General features: G+C 42.1%; 1 protein-coding gene across 1 annotated transcript in view; it reads left to right on the top strand.

Moving 5' to 3' along the window:
• IL17REL (interleukin 17 receptor E like) overlaps positions 1-24,166 on the top strand; it is a 129,274-nt gene that overhangs the window by 65,388 nt on the left and 39,720 nt on the right. Inside the window, exons 6-9 of the mRNA XM_030216484.1 lie at positions 8,408-8,452; positions 15,695-15,834; positions 23,400-23,471; positions 23,988-24,042. Coding sequence (XP_030072344.1) covers positions 8,408-8,452; positions 15,695-15,834; positions 23,400-23,471; positions 23,988-24,042 — 312 coding nt within the window. The remainder of the gene's footprint in view (positions 1-8,407; positions 8,453-15,694; positions 15,835-23,399; positions 23,472-23,987; positions 24,043-24,166) is intronic.

The raw sequence follows: 24,166 nt of genomic DNA, 5'->3' as shown, positions 1-24,166 counted from the left end.
GGAAACAGCCAGCGGTAGCGTAGTCCAGATTTTTGTAAATAGTTGGTGATCTCCCTAAATTCTCTTCTGCGCTGTAAAGTTTTCCAGGCCAAGTCCTGGTACACCCGGAGCTTAACTGTTTTCCACGTGATGTCTCCTAGTTCCCTCACTTTTCTCCATACTCTTTCTTTGACCGGGAACCTGAGAAAGCATGCCACAATGTCTCGGGGCAGTCCATTCTTCGGTGATCCTAGACTTCTGTGCGCTCTTTCTATTTCTACAGGTTCCATCTCCAGTCTTTCTTCACTTGAGTTCTGGTTCAGCAAAAAGGCACAGATTTCCTGCACCACCTTCTCTGAGTCTTTATATTGTTCCTCCTCAGGTATGCCTCGAAATCTCAGGTTGCACCTCCTGGTACGATTTTCTAGGTCTTCTATCAATGATTCCATGTCTGCCCTTGCTTGCTGCTCAGATTTGAGGGAACCCCGGATCTCCTTCACTTCCAGCGCTACTGCCTCTGTTTTTTCTTCATTTTCTGCCATTCTGTTTCCGATCTCCTTGACTTCCTCGCGGAGCTCTGCTACTGCTGTTTGAATGCTGCGTCGAGTTGTCACCATCTCGTTCTTCAGCTCTTGAAACCATCTGGCGAAATCTCTTTTGCTGATATCTGCCTCGCTATCATTCTGCTCTTTGGGGTCCGGGTCCAATTCACTCTCCTTGGTCGCCATCTTAGCTCCTCGTGACCGGAGACCCGCACCTTTGCCTGCACTCGCCGATTCCGACGTAAACTTGAATTTCGCCAGCTTCTTCTTTGCTGCCATATTTCAGATGTACTTTTCTCGCGGTGGATGTTATTTTTTCGCGATTTGGTACTGGGGACGTCTCAATTTCGCTCTAAAGATCTCGAAGCTCATTGATCAAGCAGCCATCTCCTCAGCTGACGTCACTTCCTCCTACGCCACTGTTTTCCCCCATGACCTGGAATTCTTGAAGACTATTTCAACAGAACAAGTTTCACCAGTGATTTGTCTGCCAATCTGTTTCTAGAGCTGTACTGGTTTTCAAGGTGGAGTACCCAACGCACGCTTAGGGGTCCTTTTACTAAGGTGTGCTGAAAAATGGCCTGCGCTGGTGTAGACGCGTGTATTGGATGCACACAAGTCCATTTTTCAGCGCACTGCAAAAAAGGCCCTTTTTTTGGCTGAAAATGGATGTGCGGCAAAATGAAAACTGGCGCACGTCCATTTTGGGCCTGAGACCTTACTGCCACCCATTGACTTAGCAGTAAAGTCTCACATGTTAACTGGGCGGTAATCATCAGCGTGCGTACACTGCCGATTACCGCTCGGTTAGCGCTATGCACCGGAAAGTTTCTGGCGTGCGTGGTGGACGCACATAAAATTACCACTTGGGCTCGGGCCAGGCGGTAGTTCCAAATTGGCACACGTTGGGTGAGCATAGGTACCTACACGGCTTAGTAAAAGGGCCCCTTACTTCAAGGAAGTATAATATGGTTCTATTATGTGACACTGTGGTAAAGCATGCTTGAATCCAAGAAAGAAAAACAGACACTGTAATGTTAATTAGTTCACCTGTAGGCCATATTTTCATGTATTTACAGAGAGATAATCTTACAACCTAGATTGTACGTATATATTTTATATTCAACAATTAAATCCCACAGTCTATGGAAAATCAATGATGACATAAACTACCAAAACCAAGACTGAAACATAGATAAGGCTACCAGCCAGTTACTTCTTTTTTCTGTTTTCTATTTTATTTTTTCTTGCTTAAATTATAGATTGCCCTCAGCAACCACCACTGTTTACAGCAATATATTTTTTAATGCCACGTGGACATAGCACGTCTTTCATCGGGTCACTCTTGTTTTTTTATGTGCTATAGCCTATAATATAGTGCTTAATCTAAATAACTCAAAACGTGAACTTATCTCTTAACGTTCTCTCCAAAATGCGCTGTGATACTTGAACTTGCTGCTTCACTCTTATCCACTTCTATCTGCAAACTAAATTTGGCTTCCCCTGGAAATGCCCGACTCCGCGGGTTTCAACGAGTCTTTCATCAGGGACTTGATCTAAAGCCGAACCAAGACTTAACGTGAAGCCTTCTGCTTCCACTCTGTGATAATCAAGAATCTGATCTAGGAATAAGTCTTAAGGGATCATAGAGAAACTGATTACAATTTCTTACCATATTTAAATTTCAATGGCCTGATATTCAAAGCGATTTAACTGGTCAATAACAGCTGCTGACCGGTTAAATCGCACATAACCGGCTATCTGCGAATAGTCAGCGGGAGATAACCAGTTATCTCCTGCTGAATATTCATGGTTAGCATATAACCAGGAGGTGGCTATCTTGGGGGCATGTTGGGGGGTTTTCGGGGGTGGGTCACAGTGTTAACCAGGGAAGGTTAACACATAAATAGGACTGCATAAATAGTTGTTCTACATTTATGCACTAGCCAATGGCCAGTTACCACTGAATATTGGCTTAACTGCTTATTGGCTGGTGGCCAAAAGTGGAACCAGATATTCAATGCCAGTTGCCGGAAACGGCCTGGCATTGAATATCCAGGTTTGGTGCCGGTGGCGGGCTTTAACCGTGTGTGAGGCAAACGTTTTAGAATGCAGCTTCAAAAAGTTATGTTTCTCTTTCTGATTTAATAGTTTTTTTGCATACTAAAGATTCTAGGGAAAACTGTATAGAGCTCTGAAGATACTATGTGATCAATATTCAGCGGGACTTTTCTGGGGTAGGAACAGCTTCTACCCGGGTAAGTCCCACTCACCAGGTCCATACATGGATTTTCAGCAGCACTTACCCAGATAGGATCACTGAAAATCTGGTCAGAAGCCTTGAAACTATCTGGGTAGTGCCAGGGCAGTCTGGGGAAAGAGCCTAGGTGGATCTGGAATTTGCCTGGTTATCGGCAATATTCAAGGGGAAAGTGTGGTAAAAAGATGGTGCCATCAGGGCAGGAGCGACTGGGTATCACTCCTGTGTAATGACCAGTGGACTACCAGAGATACTGATGGTAAGCCTTTAAAGATTGCTGCGGGGGGGGGGGGGGGTGCTCTTTTGAGGGTTGGGAGGATGTCACTAGGGAGTGGAAGGGCTTGATTGGGAGTGTGGCTGGATCATGTCTTTGGGGGAGATGTCTTCAGGGAGTTGGGGTAGGGGAAATGGCACTGGTCCTTCAGTCTTCGGCCCGAGAGCATTGGGCCATGACTTTAAGGCCCACTGCTCTCTGCACAGTATAATAACTCCATCTTTGCCTGAGGTTATGGTTCTGTCATTTTGAGCTCAGAATGTAACTTGCGGTGTGAACTCAGTGCACACCACAAATTTCATTCTGGTTTATAGATAGTAATGAGCTAGTTTACATGCAGTTTGATGTTTTGCTTTTTAATACTATGTAAGCCACAATGACCTAAATATCACCACAGTAGGGCAAGACAAACTGCATTAGAGCCCTTGACAACTTCTTCCTCCATCAGTCTGCTAACCAGGTAACTGCCTGGATAAAGGTAAGAATTGAAGACAGAGTAAAGCCAAGAATAAAACAAAAACAATTTAATAAACATTCATTAAAAGCACATAAAACCAGACATGACTATGTTTCAGCACACACCTGCTTCAGGGATATAAAAAGTTGGAAGATCTATAGAGCAAGCATACATACTGTATAATCAGAAACTCAAATATAAAAGCATAATTACAATTAAAATGTGAGTAACAAGAATTACATATAAATATATGAAACATAGTTCAATAATGCAATGAAACATAGATATAAAACTAAACATGAATGAGAACAAAGAAGACAGCATGCTTTGTAAATGGATAATACAGACTAACATCACAATAAAAACAATTGGCGGTAGATTCAAGAAAGAGCACCAACATTTAGGCGCTGGGACGATGCATGCTAAGCATGACTTATATAACTGCAGTTCTGTGCAGAATTGCCTTTACAGAGGACTAGTGTGTCTGCAGTTTCACGCTTAACTGTAGGCACGAGCACTTATGCAATGTCAAAGGTTGGCATAAGTGCTTAGCCTAACTCCTAGTATTCTATAACATGCACGCTTAAATCGTAGGTATGCTTCTGATCTGCCTATAACCCTCCCACATCTAATACCCCCTGAAAGTTATGCACAATAGAATTTGTGTGAGAAACTTCTATAATAGGGACAAAGGGCAGTATGGGTGTACAATTGCTAACTTGTGCCAATTAGTGTCAATTAACACCAATTTAAGCCCATAATTGACTGCTAACTCTAATTAACATCCAATTATTAAATTAAGTTGCATGTGCAATGGCCCAGAATCCTATTTCTAACAGTGGCTAATCCAGATCACATTTCTTGCTACCAATCACAGCCTTCCCCATGTCTATCTCAATAGCAGACTATGGACCTTTCCTCCAGGAACTTGTCCAAACTTTTTTTAAACTCAGATACGCTAACCACTGTTACCACATCCACTGATAACGAGTTGCAGAGTTTAACTATTCGTTGAGTGAAAAAATATTTTCTCCTATTTGTTTTAAAAGTATCTCCATGTAATTTCATTGAGTGTACCATAACCCTAGTCTTTTTTGAAAGCGTAAAACATTGATTCACTTTTACCCATTCTACATCACTCAGGATTTTATAGACCTCAATCATATCTCCCCTCAGCTGTCTCTTTTCCAAGCTAAAGAGCCCTAACCTCTTTAGCCTATTCTCATATGAAAGGAGTTCCATCCCCTTTATCATTTTGGTGGCTCTTATTTGAACCTTTTCTAATTCCGCTATATCTTTTTTGAGGTATGGCGTCCAGAATTGAATGCAATACTCAATTTCCTAAGGTATTCTTGCAGTTTTTCACAGTTTGCATGTGTTTTAACAGCTTTGAATAGTGTTGTGTCATCTGCAAATGTAATCTTCTCACTTGTCTTTCCAATTTCCAGATAATTTATAAATATGTTAAATAGCACCAGTCACAGTACAGATCCCTGTGGCACTCTATTATTCACCCTCATCCATTGAGAGAAATGGCCATTTAACCCTACCCTGTGTTTTCTGTCCAATAGCCAATTCCTAATCCACAACAGAACATTGCTTCCTATTCCACAACTCTTTAATTTTTTCAGGAGTCTCTCATGAGGAACTTTGTCAAAAGCTTTCTGAAAATATAGATACAATACATCAGCTAGCTCACATTTTCTCACATGCTTACTCATGCCTTGAAAGAAATGAAGCAAGTTGGTGAGGTAAGACTTCCCTTGACTGAATCCATGCTGACTCTGTCCCATTAAACCATGCTTGCTGGGCCTACCTTCACCTCATTAGCAGTCCGGCAGGGCAATGGGGGCAGGAGCAACGCCCAGTTGATCCTGTCCTAGTGTCAGTGTCTTGACAATGGCTGCTGTCACCTCAAGTATTTCATTAAGGTGTAACCCGCAGTGACCTAAATATCAGCACTGTAAAAACAATAAGCTGTGTTAGGGACTTTTAAGTTGCATTAATGGACAAATGACTTGAAGTCTAACACAGCTTGATAACCCCCCCCCCCCCCCTCTTATTGTAATAGATGCATTTTCAGAAACCTATTACTTATCTGGTTATCTTAGAGTGTAAGTTCCTGTCTCTTATGTGTATTTGTACAGTTCTGCAAATCAAAAATATTTCAAACTGCCAAAAATCTATAGTTGGACGTGGGACTTTGATCAAAAAAATAGGTACTTATATATAAAAAATAGCCTCAACAGCCCAGGGAACCTAACACTAGGACTCCACTGAAATGGCCAACATCATAGGCTCCTACCCAGTGGCGTAGCTAGGGTAGTTGACAACCGGGGCCGGTCATTTTTTAACACCCTCCTCCAAAATCCAGTACTAGGCATACCGAGAATACAAAACACTCAGGATCTCTAGAGCAATTCTACCATACCATAAGCAGTAATTTCTACGAGTCACATAATGAAAAGGAAAGCATTTTAAACACTACAGTGAGCACTACAACATAATTCACCAATTGCAAAACGAAACCAGACAGAATAGTACAGATCGTCGATCCTGCACAGTGAATGCCAACTGAGAGCCATGTCTTTTTCACACACAGATACACCCTAAACCACTACAGAATAAGTAATCATAAACTTTCTATTTAGACAAACATTAAACTGAACCCCCAAGAGGCCAGACTGAGCATACAATGCAACACCACAGAAACAGAAAATGTCCCCAAGTACTGTGCGAAATATAAAGACAGCAGATGTAAATTTGAAAAAACTAACAAATACCAATCACTTTACAAATTAACAAATAGAAATAAAACAAAAATAGAAAATAAAATAATATCATTTTATTGGACTAATACATTTAGCTTTCAGAGGCCAAAACCTCCTTCCTCAGGTCAATACAGTACAGTGCTGTTACAGTATCCTATCCTGACCTGAGGAAGGGGGTTTTGTTCTCCGAAAGTTAGTCAAAATGTATTAAAATTAGTCCAATAAAGCTTACCTTATTTCCATGTTCTATTTATAAGCATTTATTAACACAGCTACAATACTACTTTACCCTAAAGCAAAAAAATATATATATATATATTTTATTTACAGTTTGTTGTCTCTGGTTTCTGCTTTCCTCATCTTCTTTTCACTGTTTTCCTTCCATCCAGTATCTGCCTTCTCTTTCTCCCTGCCATCCTGTGTCTGCTCTCTCTCTCCTGTCCCCTCCATACAATGTCTGCCCTCTCTCCATGCCCCTTCCACCCACTCTCTGCCCGCTCTCTCTCTCTCTCTCTCCTTTCCTTCTAGCATCTGCCCTCTCTCTCTCCTTTCCATCTAGCATCTGCCCTCTATCTCTGCCCCCTTCCATCCACTGTCTGCTCTTTCACTCCCTTCTATCCACTGTCTGCCCTTTCTCTCTGCTCCTTCAATCTACCATTTGCCCTCCGTCTCCCTCTCCCATCCATTCAGGGTCTGCCCTCCCTCTCACTCCCCCTTCCATCCAGGATCTATCCCTCCTCACTCACTGCCCCCTCTTTTCAGCTCCCAGTTTCAGCCCCATTATCCTACCTGCGGCTGCCCCTAGTTCCAGATCCATTGATTCTCCCACCTACCCCTGCCCCAGGCATGACCCCATTCTCCCTCCTGCCCACTTTTCAGACCCCAGTTCCAGCTCCATGCCCCTTCTCCCATCTGTTCCCCCACCCAGTCCCTTCTGCCATCTGAGTCCCTCTCACCCCATCTGTCCCCCACCCAGTCCCTTAATTTGTTGCTTTGTGAATCTTTTGAAGTCATGTGTTGTCATGCGTTGTCCTGACTCTCAAGTAACGATAGTGATGTCTCCAGATACTACCTCAGTCTTTACAATCACATTTGTAGGAACGTCATTATAATTCTCATATCGATCTTTCAAGTGGGTATAAACTTTCATTCTTCCACACTCACAATGTCTTGTAGAGTTTAAACTTTCTCGACAGCAAGGGACCCCACTGTTTTGCAACCTTCATCAGGAGAAATACAAAAAACAAAAAATGTTTTTCTTTTCAATCCATTGCGAACGATGACTCAAAAATGACAACACATGACTTCAAAAGATTCACAAAGCAACAAATTAAGCTAAGTCATCTGTTTTTGGAGTTTTTAGTCGCCGTTGAGCGATGAGTGTTTGACATTGTAATTGCGCTTTGTGTTAGTTATGGTGTCTTTCAGTTCAATTCCACTTAAGAAGGTTTAGTACTGGATGCTGTAGTTTTTCAGATCCATTAGTATTCACTATAGGGGGGAGTGGAGATTTTGATCACTTTTTGATATTGCAAGACACCCCGCTTTCCGTTTTTTGTTCACAGAATCTTTTTCTCCCTGAGTATGTATTGTGTGGGAGTTTTTTTGATTTCTGTGATTTTTTTCGGAAGGTGGTAGGAGCCTATGATGTTGGCCATTTCAGTGGAGTCCTAGTGTTAGGTTCCCTGGGCTATTGAGGCTATTTTTTATATATAAGTATCTATTTTTTTGATCAAAGTCCCACGTCCAACTATAGATTGAACAAAAGAGTGATACCTATAGTTACAGTTCTGCAAATGCCTAGTAGCAGTATAGACATGATAAATAGTAATTGCAGTATTAGGCAAGAACAGAATTCGTTTGCCTATACTTGTTAAAAACTAAGCTGTATATTTTTAGTACTTTTTTCAGGACATTTGGATTTTGTTAATTTTGTCCTGTTTTATATTAGATTTTTTTTTCAGTTAGGGTTTGGGTTTGTAGTTTTGTGTTTTGTTTGTGATTTGAATATTGGTGGATTTGTTGATTTCTTTTTTAAGTTGAATATTTTTGGCCTGAAATAAATAATGAATGTGGCAAGAAAACATCCAGCCTTCTCTGAATGTGCTATTTTGTGCTTTTCAGACTGTAGAAATGAAGATGTGGGAAAGAACGTTCCCATCTGTATTGGTAAGTAATAAGATGATAACATCTATTCAATGGCTATATCAAAAATCAGATCTTCAACAGTCCCACTGTTATACAAATAAAGAATGATATATTTGGTTTATGGGACCCAACTTCTTACTCATATATTCTTTCAGACAACAACTTCAACGTCACTCATTCCCTCTTCTTCGTATTAACACAACTACACTCATTTCTTAGGGTACCTCAGTAGCGTCTACTGTTGAGATAAGTTTCATTATTAGATATAAGAAAGAAAAGACAAGTTTATGTACAGTATATTAATCGGGTGTACCGATGACGAAGTTTGCGTTACTGATACTGCCATATTAACATAGTTTTGGCAGTAGACGCTACTGAGGTACCCTAAGAAATGACTGCTGTAACCATAACACATTTTTTGTTACATTTGTACCCCACGCTTTCCCACTCATGGCAGGCTCAATGCAGCTTACATGGGGCAATGGAGGGTTAAGTGACTTGCCCAGAGTCACAAGGAGCTGCCTGTGCCTGAAGAGGGAATCGAACTCAGTTCCTCAGGACCAAAGTCCACCACCCTAACCACTAGGAGCCATTCCTTCACTGTTGCTACTATTTGAGATTCTACATGGAATGTTGCTATTCCACTAGCAACATTCCATGTAGAAGTCGGCCCTTGCAGATCACCAATGTGGCCGCACAGGCTTCTGCTTCTGTGAGTCTGACGTCCTGCACGTACGTGCAGGACGTCAGACTCACAGAAACAGAAGCCTGCGCAGCCTTCTACATGGAATGTTGCTAGTGGAATAGCAACATTCCATGTAGAATCTCCAATAGTAGCAACATTCCATGTAGAATCTCCAATAGTATCTATTTTATTTTTGTTACATTTGTACCCTGCACTTTCCCACTCATGGCAGGCTCAATGCAGCTTACATGGGGCAATGGAGGGTTAAGTGACTTGCCCAGAGTCACAAGGAGCTGCCTGTGTCTGAAGGGGGAATTGAACTCAGTTCCTCAGGACCAATGTCCACCACCCTAACCACTAGGCCACTCCTAACACATATATTCAAACACATATAGGCATTTTTCATAAAACTGTCTATAGAATAGATAACTGGGAAATGGCATGGTTTGGGGTGGGGCAAGGTTAGCAAAACACATTATATTGGTTATGTTAGAAGAGCTATTTGGATTTGAGATGTGCATTAACTGACACTTAAAACATTTATCTAGCATAAACATCTATCTTATAAAGCCGGGATATGCACATCTCAAATCTGAGTGTATGCAAAAGTTAAGGAGACTTGAATTGGGCATGTTTTGGGTGGGACTAGGGCATGCCCAGAAAATACACGTTTATTCCTCATTTCACAAGGGGAATAAACCTGTAGGCCCCGACACCTTAATGTTGGGATCTACACCTGCTCTGACCCATGAACAACTTTTGGCAAGGTGCTAGTTTGGGCAGGAGTGATGCTGCATTTACGTCCTACTCAAACTGGCACCCTGCCAGATTATGCTTATGAGCCCATTCTCCACCCCTATCAGCATACCTCCCAGAAGCAGCCCCACTGTGATTCAAAGGCCCCTTCCAGATCCAGCCCCCACATGATTGGAAGGCCACCTGGCGTCAGGGGCCTTCTCCAGAGCTGCTTCCCCCTCCCTGCACCAGACAGCTGATAGGATCCCTCCCATATATGGAAGCTCGACCCTTAACAGTAGCCTCTCAGAACCACTGCTAGTGCTCCTGGGAGCCAATTTTTGGGCCAGTGCTGGATGGGATGGGAACAGAGGGGGATTGTTCCAGTCTCCACATCCTATACCACTAGTAAACCCTCCAGATAAGCACTAGGAGTAGATGGTGGGGCTGTCTGGAGGGGAGGAATCCTATTAGCTGATCTGGTGAAGGGGGAAGAGGCTCTGTAGGAGGGGACTGATGCTTAGGGAGGGGCTTCAAATTGGGGGCTCTGCCAATTCCAGGGAGGGCTGGTTCTGGTGGGCCTTCCAATTTGAGAGGGACTGGACCCAGTGGGGGGAGGATATGCCAATTGGGAGGGGACTGGTTCCTGGAGACATATGGATGGGGATGGGGATTGCCTGTTGGGTGGGGTCTGATATCAGGGGTGATCGAAAGTTACATATGTAGGTTTGCAAAATGGCAGCTGTACATGTGTTCGTACTGTCACTGGTTGCTATTTTGCAACCTACATATTTAATTAATTTATTTATTTGTTACATTTGTATCCCACATTTTCCCACCTATTTGCAGGCTCAATGTGGCTTACATAGCGCCGTGGGGCAAAAGCCTCCTCCGGTGAACATAGAGTGTTATTTCAAATGAAATAGATATGTACAGACACATTAGGGAAACATAGAGAGGGAAGTTATATTAAGTTCATAACAAGTTTGGGTAAGTAGAAACACATATTTTAAAACCCTAATGCTCTCCTTGTCTATTTCTTAGACTTTTAAGGTACATAAATAGCTTCTCTCCCTGTATGTAGATGGCGCCTTAGCCTATACGTTTCCCAACTCATCTAAATGTTTTCTTCCAGGGTGGGGATCTATCCGTTTTAGATAGGAGATAAATATGCAGACCAGCTCTTGTAAAATATTTCACATTTTCTACACGCTTTGACTTCCATATTGATATTCACTCACGGTGCTGGCTCTGAACATACTTAGCAATGAAATTCAGCTGCTAAATCTATAAATTATCCATTAAAGAGGCAGGTCTAACTTCATCGAAGAGGAGTGATATTCAGAATGATTGACCAGTTTGTCAACTGTGCCCTATGGAAAAGAGGTAACTTATCCATACGTTTTACAAGAATAAATCAGTGTGAGAGACTATCTTCCAGATGTCCACCAATTTAACCTCAGCAGGCTCAATTCTCATTTCCTGAGTAGTACCCTCAACCCAGAAAAGGAAATCACTTCTGGAGGATGAGTCTGTAAGGGGAGCTCATAGAAACTCCTGAAACGATAAGAATTTAAGTTGACATATGGCTTTAACTGGAAGGCAATGTAAAGTTTACAAGGGAGTGGCATGTGATTATTGCAGAACATGCAATATCATAATAGCAGCAATGTTTTGCATAACTTGCAGTTGGTGAAGCAACTTCTCAGATAAACCCATGTATAAGAGCATAAGAATATAAGAATTTCTATATTGGGTAAGACCAAAGGCCCATCAAGCCCTCCTGTTTCCAAAAATGACCAATCCAGGTCATCGATACTTGGTAGGATCCCAAAACATAGCCATGTTCTATGCTACTGATCCCCATAGCTAACCAGTAGTTTCCCCCAGGAATACCTTAATAACAGTCTATTGACATTTTCTCCTTCAAGCCTTTTTTAAACTCAGCTACGTTAAATACTTTTACCACATCCTCTAGCAACAAGTTCCAATGCTTAACTATGCATTGAGTGAAAAAACATTTTCTCTGATTTAGGTCTACTGCTTCGTAATTTCATGGCACGTCCCTTAGTCTTTGTATTTTTTGAAATTACCCATTCCATTTCACTCAGGATTATATAGACCTCTGTCATCTCTCCCTTCAGTCACTTTTCTCCAGACTGAAGAGCCCTAACCTCTTTAGGCTTTCCTCATAGAAGCGTTCCATCCATTTTATTATTTTGGTCAACCTTCTCTGTACTTTTTTAAAATGTGGCAACTAGAACTTCACACAATACTCAAGACGCGCTCACATCATGGAGCAATACAGAAGCAACATGATATTCTGTTTTATTCTCTGTTTCTTTCCGAATAATTTTCAAGTTGTGGGTTTTACCTTGCTTCCATGTATCCAAGTAGACTAGCAATCACAGTTTCTGTTAATAATTCCCAACATTCTGTTTATTTTTTTGTGGGCACCACTGCACCACACACTGAGCAGAAGATTTCAATGTATTGTACACGATGATGCCTAGGCCCCTCCCTGGGACAGCCCTTTCAAAAAGTCCAAATGGGATATCATGAGAGCCTGAGATACTGTCCTAAGTAAGGACTCATCTAATGGGGACAGAGACATTGTATCATTTTTAGCTTAAAAAGGCTATTTTCATCACATACTATGAAGTTCTTATACTAAGGTGCACTAAAGGATTTAGCGGGTGCTAATGATTAACATGAGCTAAATGAAAAGATGCCCATTATATACCTTTGGGTGTCTTATCATTTAGCCAAATTGACTCACTGTCCACATATATAATACTGAAATTTCCAAACCCAAAGTGGATAATGTGACTGATACCAAACACCTTTTTAAGCAATCTTATAAAAGAAGAAAAGGAAAAGGCCTCAGAAGTCCGTGGTCATACAGCACCCTATGGACTGGTCTGTAGAGTGCTCTATTGGTGCCCTGTTAGAGCCCAATTAGTGCTATATCCACTAGACTCAGTCTATTATTGGCCAGAAAAAACACTTTCAAAATTTATTTACTCTAACGTCACCAATAACTGTGTAAACATTTAGTTTAAAAGCTATCACATAAAGTTTGTGTATAAATCTCATACGTTGCATGAACAACGTGCAACAAAGCAAACAAAAATCTAACAGAATCAGCAAGCAGAAATAACTCAATGTCATACAAAGACAACCAACTAGTAGCATGCAGAAGCAGTGAACGAAAATGCTATGCAAATCTATAAAAAAACAAGCTCATTTGTATTAAAATGAGCATTCAGTGTGATGCACAGACATTTCCGAGCAATGCACAGAAGTTTTCCTGCAGGTCTAAGGTGTCATTGAATGAGAGCGACTTCTCGATGGAGCAGTCTGCTAGCATTTTTTAATAGTATCTGCATGCACGTGTGTGGAAAATGTGCTATGAATAGGAAATATGCCACATTTATTTATTTATATGTATGTGTTCTATCCGTCGGAAAGCAGTGTGCTTGCATTTTTTAATAGTATCTGCATGTGTGTGGGAAATGTGTCTTCTCTGTGGGGCAACAAACCATGTGTTATAATATGTGTTATGTGTGTGTTCCACACATAGCAGTGTTGTGAAACAATAAACAAAGAATCAATCCTCATGAATGCACATGATGTTCGACTGTGGTGCAATCAAAAAGGTTTGCTTTATGGCAGGAGACCACTGCAAAAGCTGTCAGGATCGTTTTCTCTCACTATGAAACTTTGTCGCAATAGTGGCATGTACTTTACGAGTGTGTGTACCTTGCGCTCTCAAAAGTGCTTGCATTTTGTGTTTGTCTGCAACACGTAAGTTTCTTCCTGCGCTTTCTAGAGGAGTACGATGGTGAGATGAGAGGAGAGGACGTCTACCATTCTGCTTTTTTTTCTTGGGCACGTGCAGAACATCGACACTTACCATGAGATCGTTCTGCACAGTGCTAGATGCTTTCTCTACCGAGCTGCACATAGACTTTCTGTGTATCTCATTTGCATGCAATTTCCATTGAGCATCAATCGCTTCCCAGGTTCAGTAAGATCAGTGAATCAGTGAGATATTTCAGAATAAACACTTTTATGGCTGGAACATAAACATTTAAGTTGTTGTACTGATCCCATTGGTATTTAGATATATATGGTTCTAAAATGGATGTTCCATCCATACATAACAGGTGCATAAACATCTGTTTTTCGATGTGCTTTAGGGCAAGCTGTATGTTGGCAGATTAGAACAAGATCTGCCAAATATCAAGTTACACATGTATGTGGCAGCACATAAATGGTTGTCAGCCATTTTAGAAACATAATTGCTTATTTTTTTCCAAAATTGTCACAGAGGGGGAAAGGGAAAAGGAATGGAAGATGCTTAAAAGTTGGCGTTAACATCTGCCTATGTAAATAGACACCACTGATCTTACTGAACGAAAGTGCTTGATGCTCAATGGAAATTGCATGCAAATGAGATACACAGAAAGTCTATCTGCAGCTCGGTAGAGAAAGCATCTAGCACTGTGCAGAACGGTCTCATGGTAAGTGTCGATGTTCTGCACGTGCCCAAGAAAAAAAAAAAGAATGGTAGACGTCCTCTCCTCTCATCTCACCATCGTACTCCTCTAGAAAGCGCAGGAAGAAACTTACGTGTTGCAGACAAACACAAGATGCACAAGTGCTAACAGAACTTGACATATCCCAACTGGATAATTCAATTCCAATTCATATGCCCTTTCTAAAATGCCACTCCAATCCCTGGATTCTATAAATAGCACCAAGATTTGCATGCCCAAATTTTACTTGTGTGCCTGAGATGCATGCACAAATTAATTGAATAACAAACTCTGACCCATCAACAACCAGTGAATGATGTTAATTGGTACTCATTACAATTTGCATGTGCATCTGGCTCTGCACTATTCTATAAGGGAGGGAGCCCAACTCCCATAGTGCATATCTTAAAAAGGGGGCATTGGTGGTTCAGGGGCATTCTGAAAAGTTATGCATGTAGTTATGGAATATTGGATCAGTGCACCCAACTTAGGCAACAGCATTTACACCACGTTTCAGGGGGTATAAGTCTGGCACCCAAAGTCAGGGCATAAGAACCAGTGCTAAGTGCTAATCTGTAAAGGGCACACACCCTTTATAGAATCACACTCAGTATTGATTTTATTGATGCCCATTTTTGAGGGCCATTTATAGAATCCAGCCCTATATGTCTAAGTAATGCCACCCTGGTACACTCCAAATCCTACCCCTTTTCTAGATGGATAATTTGGGACCTATGGTGATATAGGGGCCCTTTTACAAAAGTTTTATCGTTAACCAGTGGACATAAGTGCATGCTAAATGCTGCATGTCCTATTTTATACCTATGGGTCATGTGGCACCCTAATTTGTATTTATTTATTTAGATTTTGCTCACACCTTTTTCAGTAGTAGCAACATTCAGGTACACTGGATATTTTCTCTGTCCCAGGAGGGCTCACAATCTACGTTTGTACCTGAGGCAATGGAGGATTAAGTGACTTGCCCAAGATCACAAGGAGCAGCAGCGGGATTTGAACCGGCCACCTCTGGATTACAAGACTGGTCCTCTAAACACTAGGCCGCTATTTCACTCCATTAGCACATACTAAGCTTTAGTTAAAAGGTCCTTCATAGATCTCATATCATCCATTCAGCTCCCAAGAATTAAAAAAAACAAACACTTATGCAGCTGGAACTGCCCCTGGTCACATATGTACTTTTGAAAAATGATCTGTACAATGTATAGTAGTTTCTCAGTTATTGTCTGCTCAGTCATGCTTTCTAGCTCACATATATTTTTATATTTTTGTTTCCATGTCAAGCTGGAAAGTTGGATTACAAGATGGATAAAGTAAAGAAAGCCATATCCATACATGTTTCAGATTTCCTAGAAGACCAAGATTACCATGTTCGTTTATGTCACAAATGGTTTAGCTGTGAAGACATTGGCGCTCATGCTTTGGTGGGTAAAGGGTTCACGGCACTGTCCCTACCTTTTTACGGTCTCAAGCTAGGGGCTGAATGATGACCTTCTTCCACAAATGTATATTGTCATAGAAATCAGTGCTTCTCAGATCTGAATCTAAAGTTTTTCAAAGAGATCATGGGGTCAATATTCAGAGCAATTTAACCAGCCAGAAATGGCTTCTGGTTGGTTAAATTGCTTATTTGGGGCTTTCGGCTGTTATTCATTGGCACTTAACTGGTTAGTGTTGCTGAAAATCACTACAGACCAATAAACTCAAAGCCAGCTATTTTGTATGTTGTCCAGTGGCGGAGCTGGCACTTATCTGCCTAAGGTTAGGGATCCTGGTAGTCTGGTGGCCTCTGCGGGGGGGGGGGGGGGGGGGTTTCCTGCCCACTGTGCTGCTGCTATTCCCCCACCTGCTGGCGCCGCTGTTTTCAAAATGGCGGCAGAGACTTCTCACAGTAGTCTTGTGGGTTGCGACAGTCTCGTGAGACTTCTGCAGGGAGTCTCGGTTGCCATTTTTGAAATATAGTGGTGCCGGGCGTGGGCCGTGCAGGAAAGAACATAAGTACATAAGTACATAAGTAATGCCATACTGGGAAAAGACCAAGGGTCCATCGAGCCCAGCATCCTGTCCATGACAGCGGCCAATCCAGGCCAAGGGCACCTGGCAAGCTTCCCAAACGTACAAACATTCTATACATGTTATTCCTGGAATTTTGGAGTTTTCCAAGTCCGTTTAGTAGCGGTTTATGGACTTGTCCTTTAGGAAACCGTCCAACCCCTTTTTAAACTCTGCTAAACTAACCGCCTTCACCACTTTCTCCGGCAACGAATTCCAGAGTTTAATTACACGTTGGGTGAAGAAAAAGTTTCTCCAATTTGTTTTAAATTTACTACACTGTAGTTTCATCGCATGCCCCCTAGTCCTAGTATTTTTGGAAAGCGTGAACAGACGCTTCACATCCACCTGTTCCACTCCACTCATTATTTTATATACCTCTATCATGTCTCCCCTCAGCCGTCTCTTCTCCAAGCTGTATAGCCCTAGCCTCCTTAGTCTTTCTTCATAGGGAAGTCGTCCCATCCCCGCTATCATTTTAGTCGCCCTTCGCTGCACCTTTTCCAATTCTACTATATCTTTCTTGAGATGCGGAGACCAGAATTGAACACAATACTCAAGATGTGGTTGCACCATGGAGCGATACAACGGCATTATAACATCCTCACACCTGTTTTCCATACCTTTCCTGATAATACCCAACATTCTATTCGCTTTCTTAGCCGCAGCAGCACACTGAGCAGAAGGTTTCAGTGTGTTATCGACGATGACACCCAGATCCCTTTCTTGGTCCGTAACTCCTAACGTGGAACCTTGCATGACGTAGCTATAATTCGGGTTCTTTTTTCCCACATGCATCCCTTGCACTTGCTCACATTAAACATCATCTGCCATTTAGCCGCCCAGTCTCCCAGTCTCGTAAGGTCCTCTTGTAATTTTTCACAATCCTGTCGCGATTTAACGACTTTGAATAACTTTGTGTCATCAGCAAATTTAATTACCTCGCTAGTTACTCCCATCTCTAAATCATTTATAAATATATTAAAAAGCAGCGGTCCTAGCACGGACCCCTGAGGAACCCCACTAACTACCCTTCTCCATTGTGAATACTGCCCATTTAACCCCACTCTCTGTTTCCTATCCTTCAACCAGTTTTTAATCCACAATAGGACATTTCCTCCTATCCCATGACCCTCCAATTTCCTCTGTAGCCTTTCATGAGGTACCTTGTCAAACGCCTTTTGAAAATCCAGATACACAATATCAACCGACTCCCCTTTGTCCACATGTTTGTTCACTCCTTCAAAGAATTGAAGTAAATTGGTCAGGCAAGATTTCCCCACACAAAAGCCATGCTGACTTGGTCTCAGTAATCCATGTCCTCGGATGTGCTCTGTAATTTTGTTTTTGATAATAGCCTCTACCATTTTCCCCGGCACCGACGTCAGACCCCCTGCTGAGGCCACTAGATAACCAGCTGCGTACCGGGCATCCAGGCAGAGCCTCTGGGCCCCCTAGAGCCTCTGGGTCCTCTGGCACTGCCCGGTTGCTCGAATGGTCAGTCCGCCTCTGCTTACAGTGCATTAGGCATAAAGATAAGTGCATAATAACTACAAAGGCTGTGCAGTACCTGTTGGGGAAGTATCCATCATTCTCCCTGCAGTTATCGCACAGACACGTTCCCTACCATGCATTAATGCAGGGCCAGCTCTGGGGTTAGTGGCGCCCTGAGCCAGCTTACTTGGGTGGCTCCCGCCTCCCCATTGCAGCGCTTCCGGCGCCCTCCTCTCAGGTTCTACTGTACAAAGAAGGTGAGTGGTGTTATCACACACTGACCAGAAACAAACCCAATCAAACAACTTTAAAGGACATGAGGACATAGGAGCCAAATTTTCAAAATTAATGGGGGTGCTAGACCCAATGGAAATAACCCTTCCCTGGCCAGATACAAGGAATTTTCTCAATATTGGGGGTGCTCAAGCACCCACAGCACCCACAGAGTCGGCTCCAATGCATGAGGAGTATCAGAACAATATTGGAAAAGAGTCCAAACAGGGTATCGGACCTCACTTGGGACATCCCAGCACAAGCCCAAACCCTAGATCTTATGTTCATCAATCATTTACTCCTCAACCAATCCTGTTTAAAAACTATAAACATCCATCATTCAGAGCAACTGAATGATATATCTGGAAATAGGCAACTTTGGTCCGTGGGTACTGCAAACAGGTTTGGTTTTTAGGACAATCGAATATTCAGATGAGATACATTTCTTAACCTCATGTATACAAATATATCTGAGAAGTATCTGAGAACTAGCTCTGTTTGTGGGGCTCAAACATTTGAGTTGCAAGCTCCAAGCTAATTCCACTGGATTTGTTCTTACTTAAAATACTTCAAAAGTATCTTTGAGCGATATCGTAGCACAACTTGGAGCTACTGAACAGGGGAAAATCTTAGGTACAGTAAATAGAGCCAAAAAGAGGAAATAGGCACCGTGTCAAAGTCGGCCCAAATGACATCCATAAATAAGACAGGAAAACAAAGTAAATGCTCTAATCACTAAAAACCAACCTGTTTAAAAAGGCATACCCTACCGATCCAACTTAAATGCCTAATCTCTGCAACACAACCAAACTAAAGTGTAATGGACATAACACAACTCTTCCATTCTCCGATTCCCTGATGTGGTTGTGCCACATGAACTTGATCTTACCACAACATCACCCTGTATTTGTTCACACCGGAGCCTGCAAAGGCCTCTCCGGTACTATGTAAGCCACATTGAGCCTACAAATAGGTGGGACAATGTGGGATACAAATGTAACAAATAAATAAATAAATCAGTGCGCCAGGCAGAGACAGACACCACAGTAAAAAAACTCCAGACACACATGGGCCTAGATTCAGTAAATGGTGCATAGCAACATGTTCACCCAATTCTAAATTGCTGCCTATTATCATCCAAGTGTTCCTTAGCCAATTTGGGCGCCATATATAGAATCTGGGGGATGATGGATATTGGCATATATGGGAAGGAAAATACTCAAGGAAGGGCTCACATCCTCAAACTACACCCGGTCCTCTGGGTCCTCATATCCCTGAGGGTCCTCCACCAATCATCAGATCCTTCTTGTCTTCTCTCCTTCTGCTTTCTGTTAATCCTAATCTGGATTGGTTTGCAAAATGTAAGAAATAAGCTCATTAGTGAACGGAGTCTAACAATAACAAAGACGCATATTAGTCTAGAGAACAGACACGCTGCCGTTATAGTAGCACACGACTCATCAACAATGTGTGTCAACTCCGCCCTTTTCACCAGAAAGACAGGAAATGAGAAATGCCAGACTCCTGGATTTTGGAGGAGGAACTATCAGGGGGAGTCCTCATTATTCATCTGCAGACAACAGCTGGGCTGTCACAGGTGCTTAGCTGCCACACTGGCACTGTTTGGAGCACTGGCATAGCTACGGGTGGGTCTGGGTGGGCACAGGCCCACCCATTGTTGGCTCAGGCCCACCCAGCAGCAGCACCCCACATCAACATCTCTCCTCCTCCGTGGCATCCTGGCTTCTGTCTGCCCATCACTGAATCCTGTCCCTCCCTGGTGTACCTTACAGGCGGTGCCGGCGCCTGCAGTGATTCATTATTGCTGCCTGTGCTAGCCCTGCAGGCTTCCATCGGCCATGTCCCGCCCTCGCTTTCATCATTTCCTGTCTGGTGGAATCTGGTCGATGGAAGCCTGCGGAGCCAGCACAGGCAGCAATAATTGAATCGCTGCAGGCGCCAAGGACGCCTGTAAGGTACATCAGGGAGGGGCAGGGTTCAGCAACGGGCGGTTGGGTGCCAGGACGCCGTGGAGGAGGAGAGATGTTGATGTGGGATAGGTGAAAAAATCTATAATTTTTAAAATAGGGGGAGGGGCGTGCCGTGCTGTTGAAGGGCCCATCTACGATGGCTCTGATCCCATTCAAAATACTGGGTCTAACTACGCCACTGGTTTGGAGTGACTACTAGGACAGTGAATAGTCAGCATTTACAAGGACCCATGCTTGTGCTGTCTAGGGAGACATTGTTTCCTCATTGGTAAATCAAATAGCACACTTTAGAAAAGGGAACACGAGTACATAGCAGCAGTCACTCTTTTGCTGCCAGATGTTTCCATCTTCTTGCATATGGTATACTCTCCTTCAGTACTGGCATTCTGTTCAGGGCATCCTAACTTAGAAAACGCTAAGCCAGCCACTATGTATTGGTGACTGTGTTGTAGGAGGTAGCAGGGTACTTGCAGGAGTGAGATGGATACAGGGTGAATACACTCTATTGTGGCATGAATGCTGGGGATGCAGAGTTGGATATATAGTAATGGAGCTCTTGGGTGTGACAGAGAATTCTTTTATAGTTGCTGGACTGTGTAGAAGGGGGTTGTGAGACTGCAAGGCAAAGATTAAGAACTGCATTGTGTATAAAGGGAAAGGAGTATGACTAGTGTCATGGGAATGCTGCCTCTTCAGGGAGAGGTTAGCCGTATGTGCAGGGTGCAGACTAAATCAGGGGCATTAGAGCATGTTTTGATTAGAGGGGTCAAACAAATCAGTCTCTGGCCCTGCTCTCAAGCTCTCAAATTGTGATGCTGATGCTATATTGGGCAAAATATTGATTGAGCTAAGACCTCCAGTGGCCCATCCCTATTCCGCTGCCTATAGGGAAAAGATTATATAGATGGGAAGAAGTATACTTATTCATTTGGACATGTGCAGGTCAGTTGTAGAAAGTACGCACTAATAGTTATGTGCTAGTTACATGCATAATTCATGAGAATAATGGCATATATGCACATAACTACTACTACTACTAGTTATCATTTCTAAAGCGCTACTAGACCTACGCAGCGCTGTACACTTGAACATGAAGAGACAGTCCCTGCTCGACAGAGCTTACAATCTAATTAGGACAGACAGACAGGACAAACAAGAGATAAGGGAATATTAAAGTGAGGATGATAAAATAAGGGTTCTGAACAAGTGAATAAGGGTTAGGAGTTAAAAGCAGTACCAAAAAGTTGGGCTTTTAGCTTAGATTTGAAGACGGCCAGAGATGGAGCTTGACGTACCGGCTCAGGAAGTCTATTCCAGGCATATGGTGCAGGACGTCAGACTCACAGAAACAGAAGCCTGCCCTCGCAGATCAGCAACGCGGCCGCGCCGGAGAAGAGGACTTCTCCGGCGCGGCCGGGTTTGGTTAACTGTAAAATCAGGGATATTGCAGAGATGAGCACAAAACTTGTCGACTTCAAGTCTACAGATTAAATGCAAAGAGACGGAAGTACACAAAAATTCCAGCTAAGTAGTATTCTGTATATACACTTGTATTTTTCAGCAGGTATACTTTACAGATGGGCATAAATCATAGGTGGGGTCTGGGTGGAGCTTGGGCGAGAGTTATGTTTATACTCATAAATTATATAGAAGAATACTATAAGTTACACACACAATTGCCAGCTCTATGACTGGCATAAGTATTTGCACCTAACTTATTGGCAAATATTATTTTTATTTATTTATTTAACACATTTATACCCCACATTTTCCCACTAGTCGCAAGCTGAATGTGGCTTACACAATACCGTAGGGCAGACTACAGCTCAGTAAAATACAGTTAAACAATGTAAAGTAAGGTAGTGATCGTATAGGTATCGTATAAAACAACAAAGATATGAAGAGATAATAAAAGATCAGTAAGGTCCAAAACTTTTGCTGTGACAAAAAGCAGTAACGTAAGTTATGGCAGTTATACTAGTATTCTATAAAGGAAACACGGTTCCTAAATTAATTTATAGAACAGGCTCCATCACCAGGTACCCACTTACAGAATTGCCCCCTTAAGGGGTGATTTTATAACAGAATGCCTATGTTTATAATCCCAGAAGGTGCCTCCTAATTGTAAGCCTATTTTCTGAAGACAACACGTGCATCTATGTACTTGCATAAAAGAGGCTCCTGGACCAGAACCAACAGAGTGCACAATTTATACCTGGTGTGAAGTTAATGTAAATGTATGTGCGTGTACACAAATACCTGCATATGGGATAAAATCAGGGGCAAACTGACCTCGATTTAGTTATGTAGCTATCGAAAGGATTTTTCTGCCTATTTTGCTAATTTTTTCTTCAGATGCTCTTTAAAGCTAGTCATATGTATATACTATAGTTGTAACATGGGATCGCTTATAATGCTGTCAAGGGTTAGTCCTCTTTCTTTTTTTTTTTTATTTTTTAATTACGTATTACACCATAGATCCCAAATAGGAGGCAATTTTATTGTCACTACTGTGCATTATGGACCTCTTCCTTTTTGTCCTACAAGACCAGTCCACAATATATGTTATGTCTTCCAGCCAGCAGATGAAGACAGAGACTTAAGAGCTGTGAACTCTTCTCTAGAAGAGGTACCATGTAGGCATAACTCACCAGTATTCTCTGTCTCCAGCAGACATCCTGTGAAGGTCTGGGCTGGTGAGATATCTCCTGAGCCCAGCTGGAGAATTGACTACCCAGTGAACTAAATGGACAGGAGAGGACTCCAGGTGCCATACTTCAGGGGATACCTGGAGTCCACATCCCTCCCCCTCCCCCCACCCTCCACCAGCTAAACTAAGGCTGCTGAAGGCTGCTGGCTGAATATCAGGTCATTGGATTCCAACACCAGCATTATATGGGGTCTACAGTATATTACGTTAGTCCAAGGTGTTGCTAGAATTTGTTTACCTTATTTCTGCATATCCATGAGGGCCAACATGGCAACCACAATATTCTACCTACTAAAAAGCACATGAGATATGATATATTAGCTTCCCCTGTTATATAAATAGTAATAACCACAATATTCTGCCGGTTACAAAATTTATCGTAAAAATATTTTTTGTAAAAATAAGTTATAAATAACAGTATGTAAAACTAGAAATGTACATCTAATGTTACGTTCTACATATTTTTCAGATAAAGGCAGAAGATCCTTCAAAGTCAGTTTCTTTGCAGTATTCACAAGTACTGCCTTGTCTTTGCATTGAGGTAAGACATTTCAATAGCGATTTTTAAATTATGTTTTTTGATCTAGCAGTTAGCTCCTACCTTGGGAGGTCTTCTACTAAGGCGCGTTAGCATTTTTAGCGTGCACTAAAATAGGCGCGTGCTAAACACTACAGACGTCAATGTATTCCTATGGGCGTCTTTAGTGTTTAGCGAGCACTAAAAACGCTAGCGTGGCTTAGTAAAAGACCCCCTTGGCTTTTAACTTATTTGAAGCTGACCACTTTTGTGAATGGCTTTTACGATGTAACTTTGCATTTCAGTACATCAGCCTTTAAGTCTGACATGAGTTAAACTTTTATGTATTTACAAATATTTAAAAAATGGATAAAGGGTTGATTCTCTTTATAGGAGAGAATCAACCTTTGAATTTTTAAAAACACAACCATTTCTGAATTGTCTTTTCCATTGTTATTATAGGTTAATGAGAAACATGTCTACATTACAGAGTAGATGGCAATAAAAACTTTTTAAAATAGCGCTTCTTGTTGGTTGCAGGGTTGGTCAGCCCTTCCAGACTCCAGGAGGATCCAACTTTGTCCTTTTAAAAATAGTGAGTGAAGCTTAAATTCATCTTGGATTGTTAGACCTAGTATGACCACTTACTCTCTTTCTTTGTGTAACTATCCAGCTCATTTTCGAAAGTGATCGCCGGCCATTTTCCGACATAAATCGGG

Source organism: Microcaecilia unicolor, chromosome 10 (genome assembly GCF_901765095.1).
Source record: "Microcaecilia unicolor chromosome 10, aMicUni1.1, whole genome shotgun sequence".
Classification (NCBI taxonomy): domain Eukaryota; kingdom Metazoa; phylum Chordata; class Amphibia; order Gymnophiona; family Siphonopidae; genus Microcaecilia; species Microcaecilia unicolor.
The sequence above is the reverse complement of the archived record's forward strand: the minus strand, read 5'-3'. Positions and strand labels throughout refer to the sequence as shown.